Genomic DNA, 27,568 nt, shown 5'->3' with positions numbered 1-27,568 from the left:
AAATTCAGCAAAAAGTAGAAATTTTGAGCATCTAAAAGGAGCTCATTTCAGAAGCTCAATACTATTTTGAGATGTTACTTCTAGCTACAGCAAGTCTGAGGAAGTATTTGAAAATTAACAGCACATAAGTTAGCTTTGAAATATTAGCAAATTACTATTACTTTTCCAATTACGATAATACTGTTCATTATTAACTAGATCATTCATTGTCATAAATAATACTCACCTCACTTAAAATTCCTCTCCAGTCTCACTTTGTGTTATGGAATCAGTTCCTAAATTTCTTGGCTTGTGTAACTCTTCATGTGCCCCCAGACATCCTCTGCCCCTGTAAGCAGGAGGTGTGTTCAGCCATCTGGTTTGTACAGCATCGGTAGAAGTGGTCTATAAAGATGGAACAACCTTTTGCCTGGCTAAGGAATTCCAGCAGCTCTGGCACTTGCATGTGGCTGTGCTAGTTATGGAGGAGGCTTCACAAAGTAAATTGCTACCCATACTTGGAATCCAGTCCTGTAGTCAGTTCTGGAAGCAGTGTATGCCATGTGTAGTTTCATCTAGATAGTATTTTCAAGTAATTTGTGTCAAAAACTGAGTAAGATCTGTTGTATGAATGTTGTGTCTGATCTTGTCACTTATTCAGATATTATACAGTTTATGGGGGACGAGCTTGATTTTTAAATACATAATGTTTTCTGAGATGCTTTGAGGCACAGGGCAATAACTGGAGTTGTGGCAGAGTTGTGAATTGAAGCTCAGAGTTCAGAGATCAGGGAAACTGGAATATTTGTTTTTCCATGCATGGTATTTTACTCATTCTCTAGTCTAATGTTAATGAGGCCATTTGTATTTAGTACTTTGAATAATTTGTGGTGAAATTATAATTACTTTTAATTTCTTGAGTCATTAGTATTGAAAGAAACCCTTTAATTGAGAGAAATTATACTATGAATTAGTGAAGCATAGGTATATACTTATAAAATTGGGATGACATATTAATTGCTTTATTGCTATCCATTAAAAAACCAAAAAACGAAGAACTGTGAAACATATTTTTGTAGCCAAAGGTATCCAATGGAAGGTTGATACCAAAAATGAAATTCTGTATATTTGTATCAGTAGTGTCAGACTGTTACTTGGTTTATGATGGTCAGATATTTACATCTCTTAGTACTAATATAAATCAGACACACTTCACTGGTGCCCCAAATACTACTTTTATTTAAACACAGAGCATTCTTATAAACAAAGTAATGATGCAGAGGAGAAGTAGTTGACTGAGTGGACTTGCATTGAGTTGAGCAGCATTTTAACTCAGTCCCCAGTATTGGAATTCTATAGTGGATGCAAATTTATTCAGGTTAGAAGTGTGCCTGAGTCTCTTCAAAGATATTCACTGGTAACTATGGTTAATATATTGTTACCAAAAGTTGGTTTTGTTTTTGTTGAGTGCTGATGATGTTCTGTAGAGGTTAATTTTGATTGAGATTGTCAGCAAATGTGATAGTTTCTAATTTATTACTTTGCCGAAAATATCAAAAGGTACAATTGGAGAAGCACTAGAGAAGAGAAAGTGGAAAAGGGCTGTAAGTGAAGAGAGTCTTCAGGTTCACATCTGCTTTTCCTTATGTTCTGCTACAAGAAGCAACGTGAAAACACTAATTATCCTCTTCAGGGGATAGTTATGTACATATATTCATATACCCATCTCAGCACTGCATATGCAGGCAGATTTGTGCATATTTGTAAATAAAGGTGTACAATATGTGCTTGGAGGAAATACAGAATCAGCTGGTTGCCTTAAACACACCTGTGGAGCAGTTCTTTGTTTGATGTAACTGACTCTAGTAAACTGATATATGTAATTTTGAGATTCTGTTAGTTTTGCCTGTTATTACAGCCCTCCTCCTTCTCTTGTCAGTGGATTATTACAAATGTTGCACTTTTAAAATTGATAGCTGGACTTCTAGAGAGTGCGTGCATTCTCTAGAGACTTAAGATATTTTGTAGGTGCCAGATGAAGATACAGCTATATGAGCAGCCCAGCACATTTGATTAAAGAAACTAAAATCTCACTTGTTTCAAAGGTCATTAGGCTTTTGTACAGATTGCAACCCAGCTCTTTAACTTGGCTTGGAACCAGGAAGGTGATCAGTGCAGTATGTTTAGGAAGTGCTGGTCATAGTGTATTTGTTAATGGTTTAACTCTGAGTTCAACAGAGCCTCATAATTTCTTCAAAGGCTCTGGATCCCTTGATGTGTGTTCTCATGTTTGAATGGAGCTTGCCCTCTTTGCAGAGTTGAGGTCTCCATGAACTGACGGCAAAGTTCTGCTTTGGTTATTTATTGTAATACAGTGGAAATGCAATCAAACTCTGTGTGGGGTCCTTTCAAGTCACTGGATTTCGGAAAACACTTTTTTTGCCAGGTTGCAGCCCTTTGAATTCATAGAGCCTGTCCTCTGAAAATATCTGTACCCAGTGCAAGGTAATGTTTCTGGAAGAGCCACAAACTCTTCCTTCTAAACAGCTTTATGGCAGTGTCCAGAAGTGGATTCTTGCTGTTCAAAGCCAGATTCAAAATAATCACCAAACTTTCAAAAGCTGTGTCACATATTAACCATCCTTTAGAAAGAGGGTTGTAAACAATGTGTTTGTGTCAACAACTCAAGAGATTTTTTGTTTTCTTTTAGAAAGCTTTAACATGCTGGAAATCAGCAAAGTTAAAAAAAAAGAGTATCTGGAAGCTGCATGATGTTGTTCCTATTTAAAGCAGGCCTGTGTAAGGTAGGATTTCTCTCACATACTGCTGTGCTTAGACCTACTCATTAGGAAGCTGGTATTTTTGTCAGAACTAGTTAACCCGTCTCTACAGTTGTCAAACTGTTTCCAAATTAAAAATTGTGTTTTCCTGTAGCAGTATTTTTTGATAAATGTACTATTTCATTCCTAGTACATTCCTGAAAATGGTCGTTGAAGGGTTTGAATCTATGCTTGTGAAGATCCCTATGAAATGGAAAATAACCTGTGGAAACTAATTTAGGTCAAGTATATTAAGGTAGTAACAGAAAATTTATGCCAGTGCATAATTGAATATCTATTACATTATTGACAAGAACCTGGGGGTTTTGGGGTTTTTTTGCATGGGAATTTTTTTTTTCAATTAGGAGATGCTTTTTGTAGTGAAGTATTACAAATTTGTGGAAATAACAGGAAATTACAATCAGTCCTGAAAAAAATTTACAAAATTATTCTTAGTTTTAAAAAATCCCTAAATAAGAAATAAGGTTATTTAATGAGTTCTGTTATTTACATTTGCATATCTAATGTGGTCAATGAACTTCAGTAAAGGTAAAGCAATTGAGCATAATCTTACCATTTAGATTGGTCTGTTTATAATTGAGTAATTTCACCTGAGAGAGCAGCTTGGATCAAATTACTATAAAGTAGAAGTTAATCTGTGGGAACCTGGAGCCAAAAGGTTTTATGATGGAAAGATGTCTAGATTAACTGAATGCACATGCAGAAGAAAAGCTTATACATAGTTCTTCATGCATTCCTACTATGTCCCTAATGAAATCTCAGTATTTTCTCTGCCTCATTAAAATCAAATTGTTTGTATTAAATCTTAAGTATTTACTCAGTAATGATACTGACACTCAAACACTTAAATTTTTATGCACTGTTGTGGCTTTTTCCAGTTTGTGGTTTCACTTTTTGTTGGTGGCTGCTCAGTGGTGAAAAGGAGATACAGGAGATATTGGTTCAAGCATTGTATATGGGCATTTCAAGCATTAAACCTCTCTCTGGTTTAATAATGCTGGTTTTTTATGACTACACTCCAATCCATTAGGAGTGTAAATAAGGTAAGGAGTAACAGTTAGGAGAGTAACCCAAGAGGTCTGGATGCGTTGGTTTAATGTATTTTTCCAGTAAAGTTAGGGACAATTTAGGCTTCCAGAATGCTGAGATCATCCTCTGGAATGTATATTCTGCTCCCCTACTCCTGTTCTTCAATCCCCTGTTGCTCCCAGAGAAAGTGCTTCCAGGTGGAAGAAGCATGACTTGGATTGAAATGAGTTGTTTGAATTATCATTTATTAGGATAGAAAAGAAACATGGCATTTTTAGCCAGAGCCGATGGACAGATGCTACTGGGTTGTCAAGGGAGAAATACCTGTTAAAGTTGAATGGCTGAAGATAGATATTTAAAACAAAACAATGCTGACATGGGAGATATGAAAATACGCTGATCACGGAAAAACAGTGTAGAGGTTGAGATGTAGCTTCTTACTAGTAAGATGCAATTCTGAAGCACTGTTCTGGTTTGAGCAAATAGACTAACAACCTGCCTGTTTTTCATATAGAGGCTGCTTGGCTGATTAGTGTTGTAGCAAAGGACTGCCCATTGTGAGCCAGGAGAATCTTCTTAGACTTCTCATCCTATGAGTGTGGTTTTTGATAAAGTTCTCACACTCTTCATTCCACAGTCTTTGAATTTATGCAGTTCCTCTTGGTAATGTAGTCATTTGGTTTTACATGTTTGTCCCTGAAAGATCAAATTTATGCTGAAGGGAAATTTGTGTTTCTCTTATTCTTATATCCCTGAAGTTGATATTCTCTGTTTCTGGACTTTTTGCTGGATGGTACAAGTAAATCAAGGGCTGTAAATGTCTGTGGGGAGTCTTGTGTGAAGAACTTCCATTGGAGAATAACTTTACTACTGGTTTACAGTAGCAGCCTCACCTCTTTATCAGAAAAAGCAGTGGAGAGAGGGACTGTTGCATTTGCCAAACAAGGCATTAACATGGCCTTGTCATTGGGAAGGAATGATGGCTGGGAAGTACTTCTGCAGGGCCTCAACAGTGGGGATAATTGATTTTTGCTGTCTGTCACTGAGTGTTTGTTGTGTGTACCAGTCCTCATGTGGGTGTTTAATTATTGCTATGGTTGCAAGTTCAACCCAAGCCTCCAGCTGCCAAAAGCTCATAGTGAATTATTTCTGTGCAATGAAATGAGTTTTAAGGGAAAGGGGTGAAGAAAAGGGTTTGTTTTTTTTTTTGAACTTAGTTTATCTTCTGGTGCTTTTGGAAACACATAAAATAATTTTAAAAGCTTTCTATATATTTCTGCGTATTTCATTTGATATATTTTGGAGAGAATACTGAGTCGCTATTTTGTCCTAGATTTTATATGAAGCCCATTATTACAGGTCACAGAGCAAGAAGTAGAACTGACTAGAAAAATCAGTTTTAAACATTATCTTGACAAGTTGTTGAAAATCAGTGGTTGTTTTATGGGAAGAAAAGGAAGAAGAAAAGAGCAGGAGTATGCTACTAGAATGGTTAGGTAATGACTACTATTATAAACAATTATTATTATGATTCCTTAAACATTGCTTTTTACCACCATGTTTTCATCTCAACTGGGAATTCTCTTTCCTACACAAAAGCACCTCTTTCCTGCACAAAAGTGAATGTTTCCATGAAATTTTCAGCAAAACCAACAAAAGCATTTTCAGGTAATAGAAAAATGGGAATATGTTCTCTTTCAACTCTTCTTTCATTTGATCAATTATGTCAGAGAGAAAGGGAAAAAAGAAAGAGACTGTAAGATGGTCATATCTTTTCTAGGGAGGTGTGAATGCTGGTTTCAGTCTGAGCAAGTTGCAGTTGTTGGAAGACATGCATGAATATGAATCACTTGTGATGTATATTTCATCCAAAGAGACAGAGGCAGGCTGCAGTATGTTATTCATATGAAGCTGGGGTACCTCTCGTTCATACCCACAAGTAAGACTTCAACACTTTAATGGGTCGTGTTGTCATACAACCCATTAAAGGTGTCTGTGGAAGTAACATCACTGACTGCAGTCGATATTTAATCCTGCCCCAGTGATGCACTGAGTAGAGCTATGCTTTACAGGTAGGCCAAATGGATGAAGGTGAGGGCTGATTGATCCTTTTCCTGCAGTCTCATTTAGCACAGGAGTTGGCAAATGATGAAATTTGATTGCATGTGGTTTGTATTTTTTTTTCTGTAGCTGTGAAAAATACATAGGCTTGGATATGATTTCTTAATAAATGAGAAATCATTGCTTTCTTTTACGCTCACATCTTCCTCAGTATCAGGAAGCTGTAAACTGAAAGCTGCAAGCAGGGACTCATGTAGATAGAACAGTGTCAGTACATACTGACCCTGAATAACCTTATCCACCTAAATAGCTTTTGTGGAGTTGGTTTAGTCCCTGCTGAGGAGTATAGCAAGCAAAGAGAGTGTGTGGTATTCACTGTAAAGGGTTTTGATATTCTGCCTACTTTGCTGTAGGTATTAATGCAATGAGAGCAAATAATGCGAGCCAATAGGACATGGAGAAAAATAATGGGAACTTATTATGGATAAATGTAATTGCACATTTCATGCTTTGCTTTTTGTAATGAGTCCAGCAAGTCAAACACTGAAATACATTAATTAAACACCATTTTCCCACAGAACTCAGTAACTGGTTAGCAGCCCTTAGAATATTGTTACCATTATCCAGGTTGGTCGCAGCCCAGTGCATGGCAGCATTTGGCATTCAGGTCAGGCTGTGATTACTGGAATTGATGAACTTGGTGGACTGGCAGTAGAAAGCAGAATTTGCCCCATGGCTGTGGCTGACTGCTGTGTTACTTCACCAGGCCTGTAGCAATTAAGTCAAATCATGCTGAGGAACACTGTCTCCTTTAACTGCATGGTAACTATTCAGGCTTTGAGCATCTATGGCCTTGTCCATCAAGCACTATGCTTTTATGGTCTTTTGAAGAGCTTCTTGGCCCTAAGCAAGGGAAATAAAACATTACCTTGTCTAGCAGAACAGGACTCTTTCAATGAGAGGCATATTTTTATTGAGAAAACATACTCTGATATGATAGCTTTCGTCCAAATCAATGCCAAAAAGGAACTGAATGTACAGGGAAAAACATTCATTAAATGTTTAATCCAGAAAATATCCAGCAAAGACAAATCTCAAGTCATATTAGTAGGATTTTTTTTTAATGCACCTAATCAGTGGTTTTGCATAATGAAGATCTTTATCTGTCTGTCTGTCCATATAGTGTGTGGCCATATCATGCCCTGTGTCATGGCCCTTCTAGAAAGGTTATATGTACTGCATGACATGGTTAAAGCTACTTTTACCATTTAGTTTAGGAGCATCTCTTTGGGGAGCTAAGTCTTTACTCGGTGACTGGAAAGAAGGAGCTGACTCTAAAGGGTATCTGACTTAGATTACTAAAATCACCTGTCAGCTGGATATGATCTCGCAGTGTGTGCTCAGAGCCCAGAGAGCCAAACGTGTCCTGTGCTGCATCCAAAGCAGCATGGCCAGCAGGGCAAGGGAGGGGATTCTGCTCCTCTGTTCTGGTGAGACCCCAGCTGCAGTGCTGCATCCAGCTCTGGGGTTCACAGCACAGGAAGGACATTAACCAGTTGGAGCGGGTCCAGAGGAGTCCACCAATATGATTAGAGGGATAGAGCACTTCTCCTATGAGAAAAGGCTGAGAGAATTGAGATTGTTCAGCCTGGAGAAGAGAAGGCTTCTGGGTGACCTAATTGCAGCCTTCTGGTACCTGAAGCCTATAAGAAAGATGGAGAGGAACTTTTTACAAGAGGGTGTAGTGACAGGACAAGGGGGAATGGCTTCAAACTGGAAGAGAGGAGGTTTAGATTATATATTAAGAAGAACTTATTTACTGTGAGGGTGGTGAGGCACTGGAACAGGTTGCCCAGGCAAGTTGTGGATGCCCCATCCCTGGAAGCGTTCAAGGCCAGGCTGGATGGGGCTTTGAGCAACCTGGTCTAATAGAAAGTGTCCCAGCTCATTGCAGGGTGATTAGAACTAGATGATCTTTAAGATCCCTTCCAACCAAAACCATTCTGTAAGTCTGTGTATCTGAGGTACCTGTGATGCTACCTGTTAAAACCTCTCTGTGTCCAAATGGTATCACACTTGTCTACAACCTCTGTAGGGCTCGCTTCTCCCTATTTTGTCACTTGTTATTTCTCCTGCTTATGGTTTGGTATATGGAAATGTGATATTTATCTTTTGACAGATAACGCTTAATTTTGCCTTCAGCTTGTTTTCATATAATCTATTTCATACTGGTTTTGTTAATATTGCCATACTTAAGATATATACTCTCTCCCCAAGGCATTGTCTGTATCTGCTTTCCAAATAATATCGTGTATATAATCCTACTGAATTGCAATTATATCCACCAGTCAAAATTCATGACTCTGTAGAGTTGCTGCCTTGTAACTACACATTTCATTCTTTATTATGAGACTTTTGACAGTATAAGTGGCAGCCTGTAATCATCTAGAGTGCAGGAATTTTGAAGTGCCAGGGCTTCACAGAGAAATAATCTGTGAAGCTGCAGCTCAGGTTGGCTGACAGTAGTAGAATCACAGAATGACAAAAGGTTAAGGAGGTGAACACAGAGCAGGCAGATGGTGTGTAGGTAAAGTGGTTATTTTTGGAAGTGATACTTAAACAAAGTTCAGAAATGTGTAGCACCAAGAACAATTTCAAGGATTACAAGAACATATTACATAATACCAAAGTAGTAATAATTTAGCCAGAGACGAGTGGGTTGAGTAGACATGGTTTTTTGGGTGGGATATGAAGCAGGAGAAGGCTTAGTCCCTTAGTGACATGTGGCCCAGGCCACTGTAGGAAGTGCCTCCATGGTGTCTCTGTGCTTCCTCTCTAGACCATCCTCTGGGTGGTAGACATATCCACAACTTAGTAGTTACTAACAGATACAGTAAAGGTGTAACTGCCTTGTTCTGCTTTCAGTTCATCAAATTATGTCTTTTGATTTCTTCTAAGTCAGGTGGAGTCACATTTTAAGAAAGTGTGCTTTTGTCAGAAGTACATACTTGGCTCCCAAAGATTAATCTGGTAGTTTCTTTTTGCCTTGTATATTTTGCAGGCTCTCAGACTTTATGCAGTTGCATGTTCTCACTTGATCTTAAACTCTAATTTTTAAATGCTCCAAGTTAAATGATCTTTTTTCTTCTAAGAGATAGAAATGTTCAGTTAAACTGGATGGTCCCCTGGCAATTATGAGTCTGTATGTAGGTTTGCACACATGAAGTTTCATGAAGGGCCAAGAGGTGGTAAGAGATGGATTGTAGCATGTAAGATCAGAGAGCTGGGCTGGGACTTTTTCAGCAGGACAGACTGGCCTGTGTTGGTTCCCAGGGAGTTGTCCATGTAAAATTAATCTGCAAGGATATTAGCATATGAATATTGCAGCTTATGAACTGATACTCTGGCTGAATAACTTCCCATAACTAATGCCAACACATTGAATGGTTTTCGATACCTCTATAAAAAATCCCCTACTTCTACAGTATGATTTTATCAAATCATTGGTATATTATTAGACTGGTGAAGTCAGTTACACACTCCAAACATAATACTATGTAAATTAAACTAAAAGTTAATTTTACTTTTTCCCTGAGCAATGAAACCAATTCCTGATGGATATTGCATTTTAATGTTCTTTTGGTTGATCATATTATATTTTCTTTCTCCTGTTATTTCCCATAAATAGTATCATTTCATAGTGCTGACAGACTATACACTAAATACCACACTGAAACAATGGGAACTGTATTGTTCTCTATATACTGACAAATCTCTTTGGTTAATATGCATTCAATAAAAATAAAATAGCAAATAGTTATTAAACCAGGGGAAAAGCAAAATGAAAGTTATTAATGTGTTTTTTTCATGGTGTTATACATGTGCCACATTGTTTTTTCTTTTCTTTAGAAACACAATTTTATTGAAAGAAGACAGTGAGGAAAAACTACATCATAAAAGTGCAATAGCAATGAAGATATTTGTTTCAGTGCAGTCTCAAAAGATGAGAGAGCCCATTTCTTTTTTTGGGCAGTGTGAGAGAGTATTAAACGCTGTTCTCTGTTTTCAATTAAACAGCAGCATTAAATATAAAATAAAATTTTAAGAATTAATAATTTTTCCTTCCTCAGCCAAATTGTCTCACAGATTTTAAAAGTATTATACCCAGAGGAGGAATTTTAAAAAATGACTAGCTTTTTTTTATACTTTCATTTCACAGAACTGCAATAATGTCCTTCATCATGAGCTACATAAGGAATCAAATTTGAAAAACCATTTAAGGGGCCTTTACCTTTATCTGTCTTTTAGTGTATATTGTCTGACAGGAGTGTTGGCCAGGACAGGAAGTGCCTGTCCCTTGTCAGTGGATGGTTTGTTTTTAAGGAGCCTCAGCTGCCTGCATGGTTTTTGCTCACACTGTAGGGCTGTGTAATGACTTCAGTGCCGTCACTGTCCTTGGGCATGGCAAGGTCCAAAGAGAACAGCTGCTCCCAAAGGATCATCACCCAGCTGTGCCCGTGGTGCCCATGTGAGCCAAACAGCACCTCTGTAGAGGCTTTGCTGGGAGAGCGTTGGCTGGGATGGTCGCCTCCATGACAGCAGTCTTTCCACCTGTGTCTGGCTCAGGGCTGCCTCTTCCCGTTTCCAGCTCCACTCCTGCCTTTTCCAGCTGTAGCCAGTGACCATGGGCAGCCTATTGCCCTGACTGCTGCTATGGAGCTGGTAGAGGTCGTGGTTGTTGCTCCATGCTGCAGCTCCATATCAGGGCCTGCCTGAGGTTTTGGTGCCAGGCTGCAGGTCCTGGGGTGGCCACGGTGAGCATATGCCCTGCTGGAGGGACAGCTGCTGTCCCCTTGCTGGCAGAAGCTGTGCCACAGTGCTGGGCAGGGGCCTGGCTGTGTCCTGCCATAGGCAGTGTGCCTCTCTCCCTCCAAAGCCCTGCATTCCAGTGGGGATGGAATGCCATGCAGCTGTCAGGAGCTGAGCAGCACAGACCTCTGAGCATTTTGACCCCTGAGTGCTTGTGTGGGCTGCTTCATACTGCTTGGGAGAAACTTCCTAGGATTCTTCTTTTTTAAAAGAGTAAAAACCTAAATAACCTGTACAGCTAATAAATTGACCCTGGTTTTTCCACTCTTCACCCCTTGAAGCACCTCAAAACACTTGACTGGCTTCAAGCCATCATTAGGAATTCTGCTTCCATTAGGAACTGTGAGTGAGGAAATCTTAAGGCAGGAGAGTGCTTTTCTCTTCAGAAAATACGGGATTGGTGTCTGAATTGGTTTTATTATTAGCGCTGCCTCACAGCTTTACCCGCTGGATCACTGCGAGAGTAACATAATATATAATAATATATATTTCCAAGTGTCAAGGCTTCTCGTTTAAAGCTTAACTCAATTTTAAATCCATGTGGAAAGGGAAGACCTTTAAAATACTTAATAAATTCTAATCTTAATCATATTCATCATTATTAAAATCTGAAATTGGTTGAAATACTTAAGGTAAGTGAAATGAAAAAACTAATAAAGAGCGTGAAACACACTGGAGAAATGGAAGAATAATTGCTAAAGATTAAGAAATCTAAAATGGCCAAACATGAAAAAGCCTTCATTTCCAATAAGCATTTATTTAAAAGTTTCAATAGCTTAATAATATAAAAGGAAATTTTAAAAATGAATTGAATGTTAAGTGCTGCAGAGTGGCGAGACATGATTAAATACATTAAAACTTATACTAGTCCTGTCTTTAGGCTTAAGACATGATTTAGGCCTTATCAGTTCTTCAGAGAGTTGCTTCACCTGTCAGCAAGGAGACAACATTACTATCGTTGTTGCTGTTAATAATAATTATTATCATTTTGGCAATAGTACTTTTCATAAGAAGAAGTGCCTAGAAGTAGCAAGGTACTATGGCTGAAGACACCAGCTTGCTTAGTTTTGTACAGGCCAAACAAAAGATTTTTCTCTTCCAAAGGATGTATAACCTAAGTATGAAAGGAAGGATGTCTTTGGTTTTAATTAAAAATTATACACCGGTAATCAAAATGTTTGACTTCTATTGTTTCATCCTTTTATTTATTTTTCTGCTGCTGAATGAAAAAGAGTATTTGAATGGTGCACTTCACAATGTAGTCTGTGGGGAAACATGGCATTAAATATTTTAAAAATTGAAACTAGTAATTTTATTTGTGTTTTAGGGATTACTTACCTTGACCATGCTGGTTCAGCACTTTTCCCAGAGAGCCTACTTAAAGCTTTTACTGATGACCTCAAAAACAATGTTTATGGTAAGTGCAAAGCAACGTTTCCACAGTCATCTCAAGTTTCCATCTAATCATTAAAAACTGAGCTTCTTGGAAGAGATCTCCAGGTTTTTTAACACTGCTGTAGAGTAGTTGGAAGACCGGTGATTTTACAAAGGAGGCATAGGCCCTTTGTGTCACCCCTAGTTTCGTTCTTTGGTGGCCAAGGATGTGTCGATGTTAGCAAAGAAGAAAAGTCAAAAGTAGCATGATTCTGTTGCCTCAGAGTTAGGGCACCAGGCTTGGGATAAAGAAATACAGTGTAGCTATAAGCACTGTTCATTCTTTATGGTTTTTTCCGCATAAAATGCAAACCCAGTTTCTTATGCAAGGAGCAGAATCCAGAACTGCCCTCCTTCTCAGTGAGAGTCATCACAAAGAGCTTATACTGTTACTCAGTATAAGCATTTTATTCAGAAGAAAGCTTAGCTCAAAGATCCCAAGTGAATTTAGGCAGGGAATAGGTGCTATACCTCTCTCTATTAGACTTTGGTGCCTGATCAGAAAAAGGATAGGTATTGCCAAAGCACAGAATGTGAGTAGTATCCACAGAATTGTGTAATATATGGGTGGAGATTTAACTATTACAGCACCACCTGTAAGTATTTCAACCCCAGATCCTCTAAACCTTTCATTTGTTACTAGTGTTATTACCTAGCTGAGAATCACACACTGAGAGTGATTTTATGCAAAGTCAGCAGCATCCATTGTTCAAGAAATATCGTTACTGCGCGAGACAATTTGCATTAGACTGAGTCATGCTCAACCGCAAAAAAATACACTGCACAGTATTATGCTGTGAGTAGACCCACTGAAGTAATCAAATTTCCTATGGTGTGTTACTCTCTGTGGGTCTTGCGTCCTTTTTGCAAGTTTTGTGTCTTTTCTTGTGCTCCCTGATACATGGAACAAAGGGATTCCTCACTTGGGAACTAGGTACCACTGCCTTACAAGAAAACGCTTGTTCACTCCAACACTGGCACACTTGTGCTTATCACCTGGGCAAGCCACTTGAGAGTTTCAGGTAGTTTTCATTTTCAATGTGCCATCATGTCATTTCCCCGTATCCTTTTTTCCTGAATGCTGGCAAGGCTGGGATCCAGAGCATGAATTTAAGTTCCACTACAAAATAAATGTTGTTCTTGATAGGGATAGGGGCTTTTTTTCTATTATAACAAAATACATTGATTTGGTTACATTCAAGATGTCCTATTCAAGTGCATGCCAGTGATACTAAAATTAATGTTCTGTCACCACAGACATTGTAAAGTGAAATGTATGCACTCTGATCTTTGTGGCTTCAAACAACATTGAGCTCAACCCTTTTAATAAATACCATCTGTGTCAGAAAAAATATTAATTTGTGAATCAATTGAGTGCTTGTGAATAGAAATAGTATCGCCCGTTTGGAGCAGATTTGCCTCGTACCTGTAATGCTATAGGAGAGAAAATGGTATCTTTTTATTAGTGTTTTCATAATAACAAGAGCTCCAGCATGATCAATTCTCTTTTCAGTTACATCTCATACTCTGATGACAGCAAATGCCGTGTAGAAAGAGTTAATTTAACAAACACAGATGTGAATGAAGGGGGAGTTTGACTTGCAGCTTTTTTATTTCCTTGGTGATAATCCACAGGCGCAAAGAACTGCAGTTTAGCTGTTGCATATGTAAATGAGAAAAAGTAATATAAGTAAGAGATAGTCTCATTTCTAAATTGAGAACATTTGAATTGGAAATTACAGGAATGCAACATCAGACATGAAAAGTCTGAGTATTAGTTTTGGGTTTGAGCTCTAAAGTTAATATTTTCAACACCTTCGCTCAAGAACTTTCAGCAGGGTAATTTTTAAATTTTATAAAGAGTAGCTAATATTGGAGCCTGCTGCAAAAACTGTATTAGTATAGCATTTTTTTCTTATTCTCTTTCCAAACTGTTTTGGCATGTTCTCTAAGTATTTACTAATAGCAAAGTCTGCTGGGCCTGTGTGGATATTGCTATAATCTTTTTTGCTCAAGAAGATAGAATCATGCTGTCTTAATTGTTATACATGCTTGTGCAGAACTGGGCTAAGGTGGCTATTAATTTTGCAATAAAATTTAAATTTCAATGAACTATTTCAACTTCAGACATTAAAAACCCCAGGATTAATTCTGTTGTCCAATCATGAAGGTCTGTTATCTCCAGATCCTATATTTTGCTTGTTAGCTGCTATGCAAATACATTTATGAATGTGCATTCTGTCTGTAGTTTTTCCTAGTATGTTTGTGCATATGCAGTTTCCTTTTCTTTTTAAGGGAACTGACTAAGTATTAGTAAGAAATCCAGCTGAAGTTTCCAGGTCTGTCATGATTGCTTTACGTTATTGTATGTCCCTTCTTTTGACTAAAGAGCTTCAGGGCATTGCTGTGAAGTATGCATTGAATCTTTTTTTATCATCTTTCAGGCTCACTTGGTGTAATACTTTGATAAAAGAGAAATTTAATAATAAAATTGCGATTAATGATTAATTTCTGTATCTCTGTTGTCTCCTAGGCAACCCTCATAGTCAGAATATCAGCAGCAAGCTGACATATGACACAATCGAGCACGTCCGGTACAGGTAGAATAATCTTTTTTTCAGATGTTGTATGATGCACTTGATTGTTTTCATTTTGGTTATACCTGTACTGTTTTGATGACTTTGATGTGATGCCTTTTTCTAAGGGTCATCTGTCATACCTAAAGAAAACACCTCACTTTTAAAACACAAGGTATTTGGATAATCAAGTGTTGGATCAGATCAGTTCTTTTTCTCCCAGATGCCCCAATTCTCAAAGTCCTGTATTTAATTTAGTGCTTTAATATAAGTCCACAGTTTTAATTAAGATATAGGACTTGGAATTTCAGAAGTGATTATTAGTGAGATGGTATGGTAAGATAGTAAGGTAGGACTAGGTGCAAGGACATGGTTAAAATTCAGATAAAATTAAATCAGGTGTAATGGCTTGTGAGAATTTACAAAAAGCTTATGGGATTGTGTACATTGTTTTACAGCAGGTACCTACTTCTGTTGGAGCAATAAAATACCTTTTAAAGCAGTTTTAGTATAATTTTTAAGAGTAGAAAGAAAAAAAAAAGTAAAATTGAGTGTCAGGGCTTCTGGGTATGGGCAAGGAAATGAGCTAATTCTCTAAACAAAGTATTCCTTTGAAAGTTCAGGATGGAGTGTGCTCTAACTACACTTCTTGCCACTGATTTACGCCATGACGAAATATACAATTTAGGCACTAGGTTATTTGGTTCAGGGATTTGTTTCAGAAAACTCTTGCTATTTTATACAATGTGTCTTTATCGAAGAATATGTATGCTTGGAATTTATTTGCCTGCTTTTAATGACACTCTTAAGGCAAGTAAAGAGTGTCATGGATTCCTCTTATTTTATGTTCTTCCTTGAAAGTAAGTATTTCTCCAAAACACATCACAGAATTCACATCAATAGCATTGTAATGTTCATAGTTGTAATGAAGAAAATCTGTTTTATATCTTTCTGCTGCGTTTTCTCTGACTGTTTTTATGAGAGTTTAAAAAACCCAAGATTTCTAGTTGGATGCTCTTGCTGGCTATAACCTATTTCCCCCTTCCCATCACCAGCTTTCTGGAGAAAGTATTTCTTTTTGCTTCTGCCACAACCCTCCCTGAATGCTGTGCAGGATGACAACCTGTTAATGTATGGCCAAATGAAATGAAAGAAGCTACCCATGAGGAATAGCTGTTTTCAAAAGCAGACTCTTAAAGCCAGTTACAGCAATACCCACAGCCTGCAGAGTCTTTTGAGCAGACCTGTGTGCTCATGTGCAGAGTTAGCATTCTGATTTCCATTTACTCCCAATGCTGTTGCAATTCTGCTGTTTCACAGTTCTGCTTATGAAGGCACAGTAGGAAGTGTAACTGTTTCTAGAATAATTATTATTGTGCTGTGTATTCTTTGTTGTTAAGGAGTAAGGAAATAGATGTTCACAGTGTAAAAACCTAGATTATTTCAAAAGAACTACATCTTCAGCTTCTTTTATTTTGGATCCTGCTTTAAAAAAGCTTGATACTTTTTTAAGGGCAGAATGGGAGATGACAAGCACATACAAGTGTTTTTATTGAGGGATTTTTTTGTATGTTTTGTTTTAATTTTTTTTAAATGACCTCTGCATCTAAATGAACATTTTTGGTGTCACACTTGATAGAACTGGTCATCTGTCCCTAAAGAAATTCAGCCATTTTTAACTCTCAATAAAAATTTAAAAAGCATAGTCGTCAAAAAGGCATAGTCATAAAAATTCAGGAAGAAAATGCCCCAAACCCACTGTCAATAAATCAGCTATATAAAATGCAATAAAAGTATATTAAAAATCTATACTTCTATGCCATTGCAGCTTATCAAAATAAGCAGTGTGACAAGACAGGGAGACAGGAAGCTCTGTCGTGCATCCTAGATCATAGACTGGATTTCCTCAGTGAAAAAATAATTCAGCAGGTAATTTCAGAAATCTTAGAAAAATTTGCTTGCTTGTAATTTGGCTTTTGGCACATGGCTGCAGTCAGAAGTGTAGTTTTTTGGGTTTTTTTCAATGTTTGACTCCAAGAAAGTGCTATTTTTTTAATTATTATTTTTTTAAATTTGATTTTCCAATGTGATGGCACAAGCAACTAATTAAAAATTAACACAGAGCTTAATTTCAGATTTATATTTGCTGATATGGGTGATAGCAGCATCAGAATAGACTTTCCTAATCTGGCAGTGTACACTGTTCCGTGGTACAAAGCTGAATGATTTGGTTTTACCTTCATGTCTGCTTGACAGAGAGAAACCACTCTTAGAAAGTGGCTTTGCAAGTGAATAGCATAAATAATTAAGTAATTGAGTCAGTGGATGTTTGCTCTGATTTACAAAGTTATAATAAGATGCCTTGCCTCTTCACCAACTCAAGTGCAATAAGATTAGAAATAACTATTTTATTCTTAAAAACATTGCTTCTCTTTTCTTAAAGTGGACTGCTGAGTGATTTTTAACATTTTGCATATCTCAACATTAACCATGAGAAATGCTGAGAAGAGGAAGCAAGAAATGTAATAAACCTTACCAAAATGAATTAAATGTATGCGTCAAAAGATTATAGATCATTTTTATTATTTCTGTTATGGATGTATGGCAAAGCCATTGCTTCACTTCCACACAGCTAGAGAGCAGGAGTACAATATCTCCTTATGATGCTGCTGTTAATGTAACTCAGAAATTCATTACACTGAGTATTAAATAACCCCTTTCCCATATGCAAGCATTTTAAAATACTAGATTTCTGAATATTTTAAAACATTGTCCTTGTGGATCTTGCACTTGCAATATTAAATAGTGCAGCAGTGAAGTTTCAGTGTTGTTTGAACTTTGTGATGTGTTTAAGATGTACAACAGGTTACTTTTCATTTAAACGCAGTGTTGTTGCAATAGAGTTTTGATGTTCATCCTTGACCTTTCAGGTACTATGAGGTGTTAAACTGAATCAGACTTTGGGAATTCAAATATATATTTAACAGAAGGCCGGAAATTGCAGCTATAATTTCAGTACCAAGCATTTCCTAGACTGTGGCAATATGTGTATTACGGATTTTCTCGCTGAAGCTAAAAGGATTGAGCATTGAGCTAAATGGGATCAAGTTAAAATATAGAACCAAAACATATATTTCTATAAAGGCTGCTCTCAAAATATGCCATCTAAGTGAACTATAAGAGGAGAATAATTTCTGTGGCTGGTGCATACGAACAAAAATAGGTGCAGCAGGCATGCACAAAATGACTGTAAATGGCTTAGTGTTTTAAAAATATATTTATTTCTGTGGTAAAACACACAGGTGGCACCAGATTTTGCTAAGGAAGCAGTCTCATAAATGTTGCTTATAATTTCATTTGCATTGTATTTTTGGAAAACATTTCATGATAGCAAGGTAGAGCTTTACATTTCTTCTGCAAGCATCATACCTTGTGTATGAAATGTTTCCATTCCAAGTCTTTTTTTTTAAGTCAACACATTTTGAAATGATGTTATGTGCAAGAGAGAATTTTTTTCTTGATTCCTAGTTTTAAGCAGTTCTGTGTCTGAAAACAGCAATGTTGGAACTGATACATACATGAAAATGGGTTGACCTTTCCTACACAGTAAGAAGAAGTAGATACAGTATCTGCTTAGTATTGATTTGTCCTTTGCAAAGGTCATTGACAGGAGACCGTATGGATGAGTGACATCTGAGCGCTGCATCCTGTCCTTCTTAATGGCTTGAAAACTATCAACCTATCAGCTTGAAAACCTTGTTTCCAGTCTGGGGTGGTTCAGCCCCTTTGCATGCTTGTTTTAGAACACCATTTGCAAATGCTGCTTTTCCTGATCCCACTGCTCAGTGGGGCAGCTCTGAAATGCCACAGTCAGTGAAGTCCAGCAAAAGGTCACCATGCTCACTGCAGTGACTCTGTACATGGCAAATTGGAGAAGCATTAGAAGATAATTATGAATAATGGATAGGTTTTTTGGAAGAGTTTAGACAAGAGGGGTGATCTGTTTCCTTATGGTTCATGAAATTATTTGGATGTGCAATTAAACAATCCAAGTGTGTCCACAGTGATCTGGCTGATAACCCCACTGTGGGCTCTGTCATGTGCTGAGTGACAGCACAGCAGGGGCTTTGGTGCAGATGCTTCTTGTTTTCCTCTCAGCCACACCTAGCCTTTTGTGCAAAGGACTCAATTTTATAAACAGTTGTTTCTGTGAGTCAGTCCATTCCTGTTGGTGGGTTTACTCTTTGCAATCCTATGTGAGGTAGAATAAAGCTTCTGGTCAGGGTAACAGATAATGTAATTTTTGAAAGAGTTAGGAGACTGGTTTAACAACAAGTAAAATCAGTCTGTTTTACTTTGGGACTTTGCTCCTGGACTTTTAGCTCTGTTTTAATTAATTAATCATTAACATGATAAGCTGAAGCTTTAGAAGGGGATTTACTAATACCTTCTGTTACTCTTCTGGTAGTCCGCTTATATCTTCATAGTTTGTATGGAGAGTAGGAAATAAAATCGGTACGTACACTGTCTTGCTCTCTGACTAATCTTTGTTGCAAAGAAAGTAAAATCTGGAATGCTTTTATTGAGAGAAATAAATATTTCAGTAAAATAAATTAAAATCTGGAGGTCAAGATTCCTAGTTTATGAACACAATGGATGAAATGCTTCTGGGCAATTCTGAGTTTTATTTGTATGGGTGGCTAGAGTGTTTTGCAAAGAGGTCTGAAAAAGACCAAATACAAATTTTATTTCTTTCTTCCTTCCTGATTTAGAAAAAACCCCTTAGGATTCTGCATTTATAATATGGCTATGACAAAAAAGCTATGGAGACTAAGTTTAAAAGTGATCTTTCTGTGCCATTGCTCTCTAGATAACATTCAGAATAGGGAAAGTGGTACAAGCTTACTTGGATTCAGGCCACCAGTTTAGTTCCCATTTTTTTAAATGCACACAGCCTTCTTTGATGCCTCCTCAGCTGCTTTTTTTGGCAGGGACCCAATGGCCTCTGTGCCCATGGGGAGGTCTGTGAAAGGGCACATGAGCTGACGAATGAGATAGTCCAATTGTAACAAAACGCATTGATAAAAATAGTGAAATTTCTCCAACGAATATTCCTTCTTTCCCTTCTTCCCATTTCTTTGTATTTTTCAGGGTTTATATGAAAGCTATTTCCCCCACTCCCAAGGCTGTACAATACTTGTAGAAGAAATGTAATGTTCTTCCCTCTTCTGGGTTTGCAGCTGCTTTTCCTAAGAAGCAGCATAGTGAGACACCAGTGGGTGACGTTTCTGGTGACGTTTCTGTTGCCCTGGATGTTGAGGGAGCAGTAACACAGTCCTGCCTAGCTGTTGGGAACACTAGCAGTTCCTTTGCCAACTCCAGGGGAGCCTAACAACTTCATTACAGGCCTACATGATAATTTATATTTTAAGTTGGGCTTTTGGAAGGCCAGATATTTAGCACAAATATCTGCCTTCCCCTGTGTGCGCCTGTTGTGCTTGACAACTTTGTTTTGGCTTCGGTGCACTTCTGTTTCTCAGCACAAGTTATGTAGCATTGGAGAGGTGCTCCATCTGACTGAAGTCAAGAGATTTTGAAAGCCACTTTCAGTTATGTATGTTGTTCAAAACTCAGCTGATATTTTTTTCTCATGTCTAATTTTTTTTGTCTATGAACACTTTCTGTTTTGCACCATCTGAAACTGACTCAGTGATCCTCTACCAAGAAGTGCATGACTGGCAAAAGTTTAACCTGTGTTGTTTGTAACGTATGTTATATTTAAAATCATAACTTTGGGAAATACTAATTCAGCTACATTTTTAGAAACTCAGGGATAATTTATTACTGTCCCTTTTAAAATAGTCGCTAATAATCTGTCTTTGAAGTTAGCAGATCCAGTATTGAGCTCCATTTTGAATCTTATTCATTTCACTTGCAAAGCAATATGAATGTTTAATTTATTTTTATAGTTAAGCTGTTGAAGACACACTAAAGCATTCCCAAGGGCTTCCATGGTGGCATCGGTGTCTCAATGATTTTGAAGTTCTTGGTGTCATTTCTGCTGCAAGAGCTTTTTGCACTCATCCATTATTTGCTATGGGAGGCCCACCTTGCTGCACTTTTAACCAGCAGATTTGAGTCCTTAAACAGTCATCATTTGCACTATAAGTCTTTTTTGCTCCCATCCAAAATTCTGACTGCCAAAGTTCTGACTCTGTTTACTGTTCTGATCCCTCAGCACTTTGGCACTGGTTTGGTTGCCCACACTGCATGATCCTTAGTTAATCCTTAGTTAGATTGTTAATACTTAAACACTGATATCCAACAAAGTAGTTTTATTATAAAGTCCACCTAAGTGAATAGCTAGTAGTATTGCTTCTATTTTTATCCCTGTGAATGGGGACTAATTAGTTCATTACCTTTTATTTGAATTTTGAATTTGTATTTGAATATATATATTTTAACTACTGGTGAGCTTCTAACCTCCTGAAGACAGCAATGTATTCAGGATCTTCTGCTATTTTTTTCTCCAGAAGCAGATATGATGTGCAAGTGGTAGTAACTTTGGAACAGGTGCCTGAGTGATTTCATCACATTTCTTTTTACTGTCATTTGTGATGTAGCCTTAGTATTATCTTCTGTCCCTGTTACATCAAGTGTAACTGTGGCTGCCTTCTGATCTATGATAATGCCAATTTCCTCTATGCATTGTTCCAGAATATCTGTAGCTCATCTGGTCTTTTTATTGGCAGAGCAAACACATTTACTTTGTCAAATGATGGCACAAGGCTTCAGCTCCCTTTCTCTAATGAGAAGGCTGTTTACAGCAGCCATGCTAGATGCTGTAGTTCTAACACTGTTGGGGTTTTTTAGTTCGGTTTTTTTTGGGTTTTGTTTTTTTTTTTTTCATTCTGCTGCCCTCTGCAACCTGCTGTCTTGCTGAAATTCTCAGTTAATATCCCATGTCTCTTAGCAGTTGTTGTCTTTTTTTTCTCCCCCAGCACTGAGACTGCACTTGGCCGCAGGCACATGCCAGCTAGCTGTGTTCATTAAATCTGTACCATCCTGTTGCTGGGGTTGTGGCTGCCCTGATGATAACATTTCTGTGGCAATAAGCAGGCAGCTGCATGGCTTCCAGGCTGCCCAGGGGATGTGTTGAACACCACAGGGAGCAGAGCCAGCAGAGCACTGCAGCAGGAGAAGAAACTGAGAAGGAGGAGTGCAGAAGGATGGGCAGTGACTGGCAAGGGGTGGTGTTGTGGTGTAACCCAGCCACCTTAACCTGGAAGGGATGAAACGAGTGCGTGTGCATCCAGTAGGGCTTTTAGGGTGCCAGGTTTCAGGATAGCCAGGGCAGAAACATGTCCCAGTTGATAAGGTTCAAGAGTATGGGAATGCACATGACCTTCAGGGTTTTTGTGTTTCATCTCCAGCTGTTACAGAGTACTTTTCATCTACTGTTGATGATCTTTCCCCATTGAAAGGAATAGAAAACTCCCTCTTCTGCTGGGTCTTGAGAAGCCAGTGTTCCTTTGTTCCTACACCAAAATTTTCGGGTGCCCATAGGCTTGTGTGGTCTGTTGTACTATTAACCCTTTCTGATGCATTTAAGTAGAGGAGACCTGTTTTCATAGGCTGAACCAGATATGCTCCTCTAGATCCTACTTCCAAAATGCATTCTTCACCCCTCCACCCCAATCTCAGTGACCCTGTCTCTGGCTTTGATACAAATTACCTTAATCTTTCTGAAGTGTGTGACCGAAATACAATGGGGTTGTTGAAGTAAGTCCTGCAGTCTGGAAATTGAGGGTTTGGTAATTGAGACAGAATAAAAGATTCTTGAATGGTGATCTGACCTCATCACGTGTTCTGGGTGCTGTGAGAAAACCAAAAGTATTGTAAAGTTTAGGGAATGACACAAGCATTTCAAACAAATAGAGGAAATCTGCAGGCACATCATCTTTCCAGAGAGAAAGAAAACACATCTTTTTGGAATTCTTCTAGAATATAATAAATTTGCTGGAACATGATCTTTCTTGTTTGTTTTTGTTACAAAATTTCATGCTAGGCTGAAAGTGATAATGTGGTCCATAAACTGGTTGATGCTTACAAGAATGGAGCAAAAATGAAAGAAGATTGAGATTTTGTACAGAGAGTTTTTGTTTAGGTACACTATAATCACTTAAAGGAGATAAAATTATTTAATTAAATGTGATCATTTTAAGCATTTAGTCCTTTGAATCTAAATACACTAACTTTATTTGGTAATTTGAAATAATAGCAGTTAAGTACCTAAAACTCAGATAGACCTTTGTAGTGTATGTTGGAAATGAATTCCGTCTAACTTTGATTATTCTTTCTATTGTTTCTCTGCTGATTCCATTGACTCAACTTTCTTACCTGTTTTAAACTTTATTCCTAATTTGAAGGTTGTAAGCAAAGATGGTGTCCTTGAAATTAAAGGCTGCCTTTAAGAAGCAGCACAAGTCATGGTAAGATACAGGAATATGAAAGATAAATGAAGCAAGGCTTTTAACAGAACTGTTTCCTTTATATAAAGGTTAATAACACCTAGTGAATCCAGGTTTAATTTGCTAGATTTTATTAGCGTATTTGGTGTGTGTCAAGGCAGAAGAAAATTGCATCAGTGATATTACTGAGTGCTAGCTCAATAACATGTTGCAAATAATTTAGAATTTATTGCATGCTTTTGGATGGTGAGACTGTTTAGAGGAATATGATGTATGCACTTTGGATTTTATGGAGACTCCCTAGGCATGTAATGAATCCAGTGATCACAGACAATGGTTCTCAAAAGGGCTTTTCAACACTCAGGCTATTCTCAGCCATCCACTTACCACTGCTTTTAGTTTGTCTGTTTTTGCCTTTTTAAAGGTGTTTAAAATTGCAGTACTTTTTTTTTTTTTGCAAATACCTGTTGTGATACAAAGGGGGTTTTAGACACATGGAACACTTTGCAAAATCTGTCAATGGCTGCAGACCAGATATTTCTGACTTGTGAGTCAACTATGTATGAAAACAGTGTTGCTTTGCAGGAAGAAAAAAACACAACCACAAAAAAAAGACCAAAGGTATGAACAATACTAAAAACTGACGTCTAGAATGTAAGGGTGAGGCCTCTGTGCTAACAAGGGAACCACTCTGCAGCAGAGGTGCACAGCACAATCCTAGTTACTTTTCCTCGCTAAAAAAAAATTTCACCGACCCATTGGTTCCAAAATCCTGGTGCCAAAGTCTATTATGTTGTCTGATTCAGTGTTCTTTTAAGAGCCTGGCTCTCTGGTGAGCTAAGTGTGAAACTTCCAGTTCAATGACTGTCCAGCTGACTTGCAAAAGGAGAAAGAGATCTTCCTGCCAGTAAGAGGTTGTCTCAAGATGTTTAGAATCTTACTGTAAATTCATAAAAGCTGAAGGTTGTTTTATTTCACACTGATCTCCCTTCCTGTGAGGGGTGAAAAAAAGAATGCAAAATGTTCTGTTGGACAATAGCTGCCTTGCTGACCTTGCAGGGCTGGAAAGCCTTTAATCCCACACAATTACACTCCAAATCCTAAAGTCCCCATGTACAAGCTACTGGAAAGAGACTGTCTAGCCTTCCAAGGACCAAGCAGCCCACAACATACGTAAAACTTTATGCCAAAATACTTAACGTGAACTCCATCAATATCCTATACACAGTATACTGTGTATAGGATATTGGAACCATTGAGGAATGGTTTCTTCCCTGCAAGAGGTATTTATGGATGGTTTTGATTGATTTTTATCTGCAATCATGTAATGACACATTTACAATAACTGTTATTACAGCCTGCCTTGTTAGCAATTTAGATGTTACCATGCTTTGAAACCGGAATGAGAAACTGTAGACCTCTGAAGTGTTGTGACTGAGACTGTGAAGGTAGTGACTTAGCCTGGATTTAAACAGACCTTATAACTCTTGTTCATGTTCCTCCTATGTAAGTAACAGGTAATTTCTGCATTATTGTCCATGATTGTGGCACAAATTGCCTGTGTTTGCAATGAGCTAAATGTGTTGCAGTAGACTGAAAGGAGTTTGTAAGTCTGTCGGGAACAGTTTACCTCAGCCAAGGAAGAAACCTAAACAACCTTGGTGTAGTTCAGCTACCCAGACTTGCCTGAACCAAATAGGGTAGAAGTAGTGCCTCTCCTTCCTCCTGCTTGGCTGACAAAGTTGCTTAGATGAAGGATGGAGGCCTCCAACATTCCAGTAACACTTGTCAACTGTCTTGAGTGGCTGTCCCAGTAAATGGGATGCTCTTGCTTAAGTCTCCTTCTCTCTCCTTTGGATGGGGGAAAGTTTTGTGCCAGCCTTACATTAGCATTGTCTGAAGGCAGTGTACAAGTGTAGTTTTCTGTCAGTCAGTGAGAAGTCCTTGCTGTGTGGGATGTAGCCTAGTGATGAGTGTAATATGCTTCTTCATTTCTGAGAGGAAAATAAAATAAGCTAGTTTATAGGCACAGGTACAAGCAAGATAGTTTTTCAATGTCTTGAGCCATACCTGTGAAAATTTAAAATCAAGGATACATCATGTAGGTCACAGTAGCAGAAAAACCATAGAACATTCACAAGCCGCTGTGAGTTTATCTGACCATGTTTGCCTATTTAAACATCTAAATGGGATGGGATTGTTATAGCAAATAGTACTGGCATTTAGCTTTTGTAATGAACTTCAGAATGAGTTTGATGAAGTATGCTTTTAGTATAAATTGGAGTTAAGCTGCACTGTCAAAATGTGATATTATAGGTGGCATTCTTAACAATGAAGTGCAAATGAAATTCTGCCTGCTTTTAATTAAATAAGCACACACTCCACTGAATTTTGGAAATTTAATTCTCTTAATCTGAAGTCTCAGGCCCTGAACAGCTATTGTAATTTGAATGATAGTGCTGATATATTTCAAAGCTGTTTGTACTTAACAAAATACTCATGTAGTTTTCTTTGGTAAATTTGGGGCCCTTTTGATTTCCTCCAGTATTTCTTTCTCAGTTGTGTGAAAAAGAGTTGGTTGTGGCCCATGAAAGTCAGAGCTGTAAGCATGTGAGTAACAACAGGGCTAAAGCACTTGGAATCTGATGCTGGAATCTGGAACACTGAGGAGCTGTTGCTTGTGGCTGTACCCTGTGGACAATGCAATGAAGTGTGTTGCTGTACATGAGGATGGCATGCCTGGCAACTCAGAGCTGTCACAGGCCTTCCCAAGTGGAAAGAGATTGACCACAAATTCTTGCTGGGAAGGTGCCCTGCCATTTTTAAACGGTATGACCATGATAAGATGCTGGAAAGCCATCTGGCTGAAGAAGATGTTCCTATAGAAGGGTCATAAAGCTTGGAGGAGGGAGATTTCCCTGACAAAGTGTCTTCTACAAGATGAAATAAAGTCACACTTATCAGTGCTAATTACTTAATTTTCAGCGTTGTGATAAGGTATGTACAGCAAACTGAATAGGAAAGGGAAAAAAGGAAAAATAACTGTCAACATTCATGCAATACTGTGCTTTGAGTTGCAAGTCTTTTAGAGAAATTAGTATGGGCTTTATCCTTTTTCTCAACTTTCATTATCATATGATTCAAGTTACTACAAACAAAAAACAAAGATGGATATAAAATCTTTTAAGGATAAGAAATACAATTTTATTTGGCAAGAGTACATGATATGAAGTAAGGTCTAGTTAACTAGCTAGTATGTAAAAAAAGTTGCTGTTTCTCAAGTTTGGAATAGTCAAATTTAAATGTTTCGCTGGAGGGTTTTTTGCATACAAAGGCATGCATTCAAACTATTTCAGAACCATTTGTAAGAGGTAGCAATCTTTTTGAATATGTTTATATGTGGTTTATGTGTTTTGGAGTCATCTCAGTTTTATTTTCACAGCCTAAAGTATTTTTTCACCTCCATTATAAGTAATTTAAAACCACTGGCATATAATATTTTCTATGTCACTTGCTTGACTTTCATTTTCAAGTCTAATTGACGTTTACTTGCAATGAATTTGAGCTATCAAATCACTTAAACCATTACTGTAGCAGAAGCACTCTGCCTTTAGGGTGTACTTGTATTTCTACATTAGCAGATTTGTGTTTTGTACCTATACAGTGAAATTCCCTGTATCAAACTCAAACAAGAGAAATGGAAATTAAATCCTCTCTTTTTGTTCCCTCTTTTTAGATGGGAGAATTTTGCTCATGTGGCTCTGTTGACTTCTTATCATATACCTGACCAATGTGGTAACTATAGCATTAGAACTAGCTAAATACAGAATTAAGCATTTGGGAAAACAATACTCAACATAACTATTCAAGAATTCAGAGTTATAGTGTACAATTAACAGTTTAATGGACCTTTACATTTTCTGAGATGCTCATTTTAAATGAGACAGATTGCTTGGCAATATTTAATAAAAGTTTTGATTACATACAGTGTATAAAATGAAGACTTAAAATTAAGCATGTTCAGAAGTAATTTCTCTGAAGCACATGTGGGTTGCTACAAAAGGAAAACGTGTGAACTTGATGACTTAGAATATAATTACTGAGGTGCACAGCATATTGTAAGTAATTTAAAATTGGTGAATGGCAACTCTGTGTGAAGGTTTAATCACAGCAAAATATAAGTGGTGTTAAAATTGTTTTTACAACAACAGTGAAAGAATTGCCCTGGTGATTTATTCTCTGTAGCATACAGATCAGTGCCAGTTTTTAGAAGGAAAAGAAAAAACAGCAAAGAACTATTTGGTGAACA

At 37.7% G+C, this 27,568-nt stretch overlaps 1 protein-coding gene across 1 annotated transcript in view; it reads left to right on the top strand.

Annotated features, from left to right (window-relative positions):
* MOCOS (molybdenum cofactor sulfurase) overlaps positions 1 to 27,568 on the top strand; it is a 208,837-nt gene that overhangs the window by 14,228 nt on the left and 167,041 nt on the right. The window contains exons 2-3 of the mRNA XM_085052270.1: positions 12,106 to 12,195; positions 14,746 to 14,812. Of these exons, the coding sequence (XP_084908396.1) occupies positions 12,106 to 12,195; positions 14,746 to 14,812 (157 nt within the window). The remainder of the gene's footprint in view (positions 1 to 12,105; positions 12,196 to 14,745; positions 14,813 to 27,568) is intronic.

The sequence above is a fragment of the Lichenostomus cassidix genome, chromosome 2 (assembly GCF_008360975.1).
Source record: "Lichenostomus cassidix isolate B80296 chromosome 2, HeHo_3.0, whole genome shotgun sequence".
In the NCBI taxonomy this organism is placed as follows: domain Eukaryota; kingdom Metazoa; phylum Chordata; class Aves; order Passeriformes; family Meliphagidae; genus Lichenostomus; species Lichenostomus cassidix.
The sequence above is the reverse complement of the archived record's forward strand: the minus strand, read 5'-3'. Positions and strand labels throughout refer to the sequence as shown.